The 9478-nt window shown below is 32.0% G+C and overlaps 2 protein-coding genes across 5 annotated transcripts in view; one reads left to right on the plus strand and one right to left on the minus strand.

The window, feature by feature from the left end:
• Positions 1–1271, minus strand: part of LOC110103838 (probable GTP-binding protein OBGC2) — a gene marked incomplete at its 5' end in the record, with an annotated part of 20120 nt that extends 18849 nt beyond the window's left edge. For all 4 annotated transcript variants that reach the window (XR_002304002.2, XR_003702236.1, XM_028699063.1 and 1 more), the window contains 1 exon segment: positions 1194–1271. Coding sequence is in view for 2 of the 4 variants with exons in the window: in XM_028699063.1 (XP_028554896.1) it covers positions 1194–1271 (78 nt within the window).
• Positions 1272–6340: 5069 nt separating this feature from the next.
• Positions 6341–9025, plus strand: LOC110103841 (putative disease resistance protein RGA4). Its single transcript, XM_028699066.1, has one exon. It carries the CDS (start codon positions 6341–6343, stop codon positions 9023–9025), a length of 2685 nt encoding a protein of 894 aa, XP_028554899.1.
• Positions 9026–9478: the final 453 nt, after the last annotated feature.

Consider the following 9478-nt stretch of genomic DNA (forward strand, 5'->3'; position numbering starts at 1 on the left):
TTAATTATGGTTATCTTTAATTAATAATAGTTAATTATAAATAATAATAAATTATTATTAATTAAGATATAAAATAATAATTAATTATAATTAATTAAAATTAATCATAATTGATAATTAATTATAATAATTATTTATAATTAATAATCATTAATTATAAATAATTATAAATAATTTTCTTTTCAATTAAGATTAAAGGATAATTAAATATAATTAATTGAAATTAATCTCAATTAATAATCAATTTTAATTATTTATAATTAATAATAATTAATTATAAATACTCATAATTAATTACATAGGAATCATGTATGATTTGAGTAGGATTAACAGAGAATTAAACTCTCTGTTAACAGAGAGTTTAATTCTCTGTTTTAGGGATTTGGCCGAAGAAGCACGTGAAGGGGAGAAGCTACCTTCACAGCAAGCTTCTGTTGTTGCTTCCGACTAAATGTTGTGACTTCTGATTCGGTAGAAAGGGAAAGTCGGAGAAGGTGCGAAGTCGGACAACAATGGAGGAGGAGGTAAGCCGGTCTCTCCCTCCTCTCTCTCTCTCTCTCTTTCTCTCGGCACGGAATGGATCGGGAGGAGCAAAGGAGTTGGGATCAGAGATGGAGATCGGAACTTCAAGAGGAGGCTTCGGCTAGGTAGGTCTTCCTCTCTTGTCTTCTCTCTCTCTCTCTCTCTCTCTCTCTCTCTCTCTCTCTCTCTCTCTCTCTCCGTGTGGACGTCGGGCTGGACCGGACAGAGCAAGGGGATCGGAATAGGGAGCTCGGTCGCTGGAGAGGAGATCGGGCGTGAGGGAGCGAGAGTAGAGGGGGTCGGTCGTTGAGAGTGGAAGAGCAGCTGGAGAGGGAGACGGGGTCTGCGGGTAGCGAATGGGAGAGATCTCCCGATGTGAAGGCTTCAGTCGTCTATTTAACGACTCAATTCAGTACCTCTTCGCACGCGAGATACGACACTTCGGCGCCGTTTGTAGAGGGAGCAGGATATGGAGCGGGATTTTGGTATGGGTTGCAGCAGAGATAGTGATTCAGGTAATTTTTTATTTCCTATCTCTTTTGGCTGTATTATGAAGGTCAACACTATACGATCAACTAAATACAGATTAATAACTACATGTGATGTTTATGAAAAATTAATAACTACAAGTGATGTTTTTAAAAAGTAATACAGGCATAATTTTCCCTTACCACAAGGCCAACATCAGCAACCACTCTAAGTATCAGTTCTAAGCTCACTTCCTCTCCAGGCTGACCAAGAACAAGAACCTGTAAAATTCAAGCAATATACATTATAATATTGCTCTGAGAGTTAAGACCATAAGCAGCAAGCATGTGCTTGAAAACTTATATCTGACCTTTTCACAAACTAGGATTCATACAAATTATCATAGACTCTAAAATATATAATTTTATTTAATAGGCTAGATTTGCAACAAAAAAAACTGCTTGATTCAAGTAAGATAATGGAGTAAACCTCTTCAGGGATCAAATTGATGTCTTTCAGGTAATTTTTAAGATCTGTACTTCGCCCAACAATGTTTTCCTAACATTTTTCTTTTATTTAAATGTGAATAAAAACTAAAAAGAAACTCCAAAAAAGAAGAGGTTTGACAATAGTAGAGTGATGAGTTAGGAAAAGCCACCAACCATTTATGCATTGAAGTTGTAACAACTTTGCATTTAAGTATTAATTCTGCATTTTGATTATCGTGGAGAAAGTTCACATGTAAAAATCCTTGCACTGTTCTCAGTTCCATGTGACTGAGGTCAACTTATAGGTTCCTTCTGTCAGTATTTGCTCCAAAAAAGGAAAACAAAATGTCGACCATAATATGTTTGGTACTTTTTTTAACTCATTGTTAAAAGAAAATAAACTGGGTTTTTATAGTTCTATTTTATTATTTTTTAAAGCAATTTTTTAGTACAAAATGTTATAGATCAAAATTATTTTTGATAAAAATCACTTTAAAAAACAATAAGAAAATTGCCCCAAACGAAACCTTAGAAGTGTTTTAATTTAAAAATGTTTAATTTTGGAGTTCTTCAAAAGTTTTCAACGAGTACACTAGAAGATGTCTTAATATTTAAGAGACTTTCTCTCTTCTCATTAAATAAATTATATTATTAGTATCAACATGTCATTGTCATGTATGATTTTAGAGGCTTTCTTTACGGGTTTAAGAAGTGGCTCTAACTATTTGGAACTTAGGCTTCGTTTGGGACGGCTTTTTTATTGCTTTCTAAAACGGAGTTTTAGTTAAAAAATAAAAAAACTTGTATTAAAACTCCGTTTTAGAAAGCAGTAAAAAAGCCGTCCCAAACGAAGCCTTAGTCTTAAGCAATTTCATTTACTAGGGTGATTGTTCAATTACATTAAGTCACATATGATTTTTCTCTTGAGCTATTTAAAGAGGCCAATGGCTATAAGATTGGAATTTATAAGTTATTAATGGAGCCATTGGTAAAATTCTATTTAGTATAGGGTTTCATGTGGGAAGAAGAATCAAGACATCATCATAGCAAGGGTTTTTAGGTATGCAAATATCTTAATTTGGATACTTTATGAAATATAACAATCTTTTGCAAGAGATTATTTAGGCTATTTATTATTGGTTCATAGGATTATTTGAATTTTAAAAAGGGTGATGACCTTTATTTTGTATAAAATGATTGAGCCTTCTATATTTATTAGTACTTTAGATCTCTCCTTTCTCATAGATCTATACTTTGTTGAAGCTAAGCCCTAAATTTTTGGTATCATTTAATTTATAATTTATTTTTCTTTTAATTATTTTATCAGATCATTATTTATTTGCATGACCATTATAAATTATGTCTGTCACTTTTGTTACAATAAGTTGAAAAGAACAATGGCAAAGAAGTTCAATATTAAAATGTTTGATGCATTAAAAAATTAAGGCCCTTAGGGAATCAAATGTTTTTTGGTGATCTAGTTATTCTTGGTAAAATTCTTTTAAGAAAAAAATTAGAGTAGTTATAGTTCATATTGGAGCATTACATCTTTGGGAAAGTGGAGAAGAGGAGTGTCAAAACGGGTCAACATATCAAATTTCGGTTCGACACAAAATTGACCAGACCTGAATCTGGCTTGTTCAATAAATGAATAAAAAAGGTGGACCTAAACCAGATCTACTAGCAATTTGAACCGAACATGATAACCCATTTTATTTAAAAACTTTATTTTTATTAACTTGTTAGCTATACATTTTAGGTTAATTATATTGATCACAAATTAAAAAAAATTATAAAAACAAATAAAAGAATTTAAGAAAAAAATATATTACACAACTCATTTTTTAGTCAAAAATCAAAATCAGGTTGATGGGCCAACTTGAACCTAATCCATTTAATAAATGGATCGGAATGGATGACTCAAATCCTACTTGTTTATTAAACGGGATAAGTACTCATCATAATTTAAAAAAATAAAGACCTTAATTAAAGTATACATGATGCTATTTCAATAGCTAGGCACCACATATGGAATAAGGTGGATTGATCAAATAATGATTAATTTATAATCTTTTTTAAGCATTTATGATTGATGTTTTATATGGCATTGCATTTCAGAGCTTGTGGACCATACAAATAACTTGTTCATATATTATGTGATATGTAGGCACAATTTTGTCTATGTATTGATCAAGGCTTGTAGGCAAATATTGCTTGATTGTATAGCCTTCTCATCTTGAAATTTACTCTAAAAAATTAAATAGTAAATTTCAATTGTAATATTTTCCTATATTATAATGGGAAGTGAACAAGTTGAACTATTTGAAGATTAAATGATCATTAGCATTGTAATTATGCTATTCAGTCATAGATAGTTTAATTAGTTCACATTTATAAATAAGTTGATATTATATTTAAAAAATTAATTTTCTTTTTGTGCATTAATTAGGATAATTAGTCAGTCAATTAAATTAATTAGATGAATTCCACAGGTAGTAATAAGGATAATAAACTAATTGAATTGGTCAGATAGCTTGGAGATCAATAAGGATAATTAACTATAAGCATAAGAAGGTATTCTTATAAGTCATTTTAAATTAATTAAGCAAACCTGATAAATATATTAAGATGAGCTAGAAAATAATTAAATTTATTTGAAATTAATGGAATACAAAGTCTTCATATGTAGCACAAATCTCAAAATATTTAATGATTTGAAAGCCTATTCTAATATAAATTGTATTAGAAAACAACGTCAACAGTTACTTATAAGTTTGACCCCCTAAAAATTAAAGTTGGATCCACCCCTTCTTTTTAGTACAATTTTTTTTTTTTTAAACTATAAATTTTTGTATTAAAAAAATACTTTAAAAAGTAGCAAGAAAATTGTCTCAAACAACACCTAAATGAAGTGACAAGAATCGAATTGATAAATGAAAAAATATGCTTTAAGAAAAAGACAAACAGCGACATCCATCAATTACAGAGGCCAGCACACCATAATTACAGAGGCAAAGAAAGCAAAAAAAAGATCATTTCTGTAGATTGTTCAATGTTCAATACTGATCTAAAGCAAATTGTGACAAAGAACAATCATCTACCTTGCTTTCAAAGCTCTACAAAATTAAGAAGGTGGATCAGCTACAGGTTTCTTTAATAGGCTGGTTTGCATGCCAATTATGAGCAAGTTCTGAACCGTCACAACAAACAGACACCACATGGGTGAATGTAGAATTTGGAAGAAAATGCATAGGTTCAATAGCTTTAATATAATTTTTATTAAGCAAAATTTCTATATATCTACAGAAGAAAACTTTACCAACCATTAGGTACTAATTTGCAGGGAAGTAAAAAAAGAGGCTCCCATAACGGTGTAAATACTTCCCAATTATTATTATTATTTTTTTTTAAATTTAGGCCATTTAAGGTAAACTCACACACAACGCATACACATAGACTCGAATCTTGGACCTCTTAGTTGGAAGCCTAAGCTCTCAACCAATAGGCCAAAGAGAGTTGTGTAATTATTTCTCTTTTCAAAGCTATCTTGAAAATTGCGTTCCTTGTTAAAAAATAATATTATTAAATTAAAAAGAGAGGGCATAATGGGTAATTATCTATGACTACTTTTTGCAAGAATCCAATTCTTTTCTCAAAGGAAAGCCACATGAGGGCGATTGGACCATATATAGTGGCTTTTTTGACAAGGAACGCACTTCCAAGATAGCTTTTGAAAAGATAAATAGTTGGAAAGTATCTATAGCTGGAATGAGCTGAACTTAAATGTGTTTCATCATTGTTTGGTTTGGCTCATTAAGAAAATGAGTTAAATTTTTTTTTAAGATGTTTATGAATAAATATAAAATGAATCATAAATTTTTTGTTCATGAACGAGTTCATTTGATAGCTCGAAAATACTAGTTATGTATTTATTCATGACCTTACTCATTTGATGGCTCAAGAATACTCATTATAATTGTTCATGAATGTGTTGTTTGATAGTGTAAAAAAATTTGCTAAATATGTTCACGAACATAGCTCGTTAAGGTTTGTTTGTTTAAAGCTCGAAAACACTAACGAACCGAATATGAATCGAATATGAACCAAACATGAATACCCTTAATTTAAACAAATCAAACATGAAAGCAGTAAGGCTAGAATCAAACACGAACTTGAGCCGGTAGACTATCTAATCTTCATCTCTTCCACACTCCTTTTTTTTTTTGCTGTTAAGTTGTTATGCCCTACATCGATCGTCGTTGCCATGGCGGATGTCTCTTGATCCAGTTATGCAGAAGATTATCAGCTTTTGCTTCCAATTATGGAGAAGACCAAAATTTAATAAGAAACTCATAATTTTTTGAAATTAACTTAAGGAGCGTACTAAAAATAATAATTTAAAACGAAGCAAAATAGCCAAATCTTTTGGCGCATTTTAAATATGCTAAATGAATTGGCTTAATCTGAATGCACCTTATTATTTAGGATATTCTACTCAAAATAAATAATATATATTAAAGGGAGAGAGAGAGAGGAAAAAAGAGAGAGTCACATTAAGGTTAAGAGAGAGATGAGGAGATATTATCTTTTTACACAATGTTATATGAATATTATTTAAATATTTTTTATTATTATTTTAATTTTAGTAATTTAATTTATGAAATATTTTTAAAAAAAATTAATTAAAATATCCATTTAATATATGCAATATTAGATAAAAAATAATATTTTTATTTAAAATTTAATTGTTTTTTATCAAAACTTTATTAGAAAGAAATTGTAATTTTAAAATATTAAAAACTAATTTAAAAATAAATATAATCCTAAACATTTCTCTTCTATCTATAGTGGGACATGGTGGTATGGGAAAGACAACTCTCTTGCAGCATGTTTATGAAGATGAAGTCACAAAGGAATTTGATCTTAAAATTTGGGTTTGTGTTTCCAACAACTTTGATGCTAAAAAAGTCATTGCAGATATGTTGGAATGTCTTAAGAAGGAGAGGCCTCGTTTGGATACACTTGTGGCACTTCAAGGGGGTCTCAAGGAGGAGCTGATGTCCAAAAAGTTCTTACTTGTGCTGGATGATATTTGGGTGAAGGATGAGGAGAAGGATAAAAGCAAATGGGAAGATGTGCTCGCCCCTCTAGCTTCTGGGAGTTTTGGTAGTAAGATTCTGGTATCAACTCGAACGGACTCGGTTGCACTGATGTTTGCAGAGGTAATTCAAAAGGAGGTGGAAAAAGTTAAATTAGAGGGCCTAGATGAAGATGAGTGTTTGCAGCTCCTCAACTCTCATGCATTTGCTGGTGTAGAGAATCCCCCTGATGATATAAGAGCCATTGCTGGAAAGATAGTTAAAAAGCTTTTAGGATCTCCATTGGCTGCTAAAGTCATTGGTGGTGTTCTGAAGAACAACTTGGATGAAAGGCATTGGAGGACGGTTCTAGAAAGCAATTTATTGGATCAGAATTCCATCAATTCCATCCTAAGACTGAGCTATATAGTTCTGCCAAATCATCTACAAAATTGTTTTGCATTTTGTTCTATGTTCCCAGAAGATCATGAGTTTGATAAAGATGATTTAGTCCGAATGTGGATTGCATTGGGTTTCATTCAGCCGTCTCAAGGAACGATTATGGAGGATATCGGAGGAAGGTATTTTGATGTTTTAGTCAAAAAAAATTTATTTGACAAGGTCAAATATGGGCGCTACAAGATGCATGATTTAATACATGAGTCAGCATCTAAATTTTTTGCACATAAATGCGGTAAACTTGTGGGTGATGAAGAGTCATCTCTCAATCAGATTTTTGAGACTATTCGACACTTATCTGTTCAAACTACAAATCTAGACATCTTAAGAAAGATTGAGAAGTTTAAACATTTGCGGTCTCTTTTCTTGTTCTATGAAGATTCTAATCAGGATCTTGGCAGTGCACTTACTAAAATATTCGAAGCATCAAGATGCCTGCGCTTATTATACATACGTGCTTATCATGCATTGGAAATGATACCGGAGGAGATTAGATATTTAAAACATCTTCGATATTTGAAGACAAGAGTTGAATCATTTTATGCCACTAGGCTTCCAAGTTCTCTAAGTAATCTCTATCACTTGCTATACATAATCTATGATCACAAATTGATTCTAACTTGTGGTGAAACTGATGTTTTTTTACCAAGTGATATTAATAACCTTTTTAACTTGCGTTATCTGGAATTGCCCGGGAATTTCAATTTTGTGATATGTGGGATTGGGAAGCTAAAGTCTCTTCAAAAATTGAATAAGTTTGTACTTAGAGATGAGAGTGGTTATAGAATTGGGGAGCTAGAGAATATGAATGATCTTTGCAATTTAGGAATCTATTGCCTTGAAAAGATTAAGGATGCTGAGGAGGCTTGTAGTGCCAAATTATGTGAAAAGAGGAGGCTCACAAATTTAACCTTATGTTGGAGTACCATTGATTCCGGGAACATTGATTTAGATGAGAACGTGCTCGACAACCTTCAGCCACCAAAATGTCTTAGGAATTTGAGGATAGAGAAGTACAGGGGTGCAAGGTCTGCAAAATGGATGAACAATGTCAATTCGATCTTCAATCTAGAGACAATCCGAGTGGACGATTGTTTGGAGTGGGAAACTCTTCCTCCTTTCGGGCAACTTCGCTTCCTCAAGTCACTGAAACTTTATAACATGCCGAAAGTAAAATGGCTCGAAAGTAAATTTAATGGGAATGATAAATACCGAGCCTTTCCATTGCTAGAGGTTTTACATATTACAAGATTAGAAGCATTAGAGGATTGGTTTGAGGCAGGAGTAGCTGCTGAAGACGGATGTTTGTTTCCTTGCTTAACTGATCTATATCTGTATAACTGCCCGAAGTTGAAAGAGTTGCCCTCTTTGCCTTCTGAGCTCAAGACCTTGAAGATACTTAGAACTGGGTGGACGACTTTGAATTTTCGTAGCAATTCAAATCCTATTCCCCTTCAATTATTAGACGTCTTTCAGTGTCCAAACATTACATCTCTTCATCTGGCTGATGAAATAGCAAGACTTGCAGCACTAAGATACTTGACAATTAGAGATTGCCCCAATCTGATCTCTCTCGGAGAAATGCAAACCAGTAATAATTGCCATCTCATGCTGAGCGATCTTGAAATAAGTGATCCATCGGTGTTGCTAATGGAGCCATTGAGAAGTATCGCCTCCTTAAAAAAGCTGAGTATTTGGGATAATGATAAGCTGGTTTCATTTCCAAATGAGGCGGAGCAGTGGTTTCTCAATGTTAGGTCTTCTCTTTCTATGCTGCGCCTCCAACATCTCAAATCCTTAGAGTCTCTCCCTTCCTCCTTGGAAAGCTTATCTTCACTTCAGAGCCTACATATTTATGATGTTCCTATGCTTCGGGAATTACCGAACCTTCCTCCCTCTTTGAATCATCTATATACTTGGAAATGTCATCCAGAGTTTAAGGAGCGCTATCGAGTGGATGGAGGCTCCGATAGGCACAAGATTGCTCACATTCCTCATATCTCTATTTAATGAAAATTTCCTTGAAGAATGTAGTCTCCGCATGAACCAGTTTGTATCACTTGATCAATGTACTCAATTTTATTTATGTATCAAATCTTGATGGATGTACTCAATTTTATTTATGTATCATTTGATGGTCCTCTTTTATATATACTAGTAAAAATATTCGTACATTAAATGCATGTGATTAAAATTTAAAAAATAAAAATTCATATTATATATTTTAATTATATTATCATTATTAAGATGAAAAAAGAATTATCATTGTAAATAATTATAATCATTATGATAAGTTTTATATTATTAGGTAAATAGTTTTATATGATATGGATTTTCTATTATTCGTGAATAATCTTAATATTAAATTCTATTTATTAGTTAATAAACAAACTATTTATTTTTTCAGTTGGAATTCTTTGAAAGTTATAAGTTTTTTTTTTAATTGTACATTAATAAAATTTT

Source organism: Dendrobium catenatum, unplaced genomic scaffold (assembly GCF_001605985.2).
Source record: "Dendrobium catenatum unplaced genomic scaffold, ASM160598v2 fragScaff_scaffold_1211, whole genome shotgun sequence".
NCBI lineage: Eukaryota > Viridiplantae > Streptophyta > Magnoliopsida > Asparagales > Orchidaceae > Dendrobium > Dendrobium catenatum.

Excerpts from the sequence above, each read along its gene's own strand:
- LOC110103841 (XM_028699066.1), top strand. The coding sequence starts at position 6,341 with ATGGGAAAGACAACTCTCTTGCAGCATGTTTATGAAGATGAAGTCACA.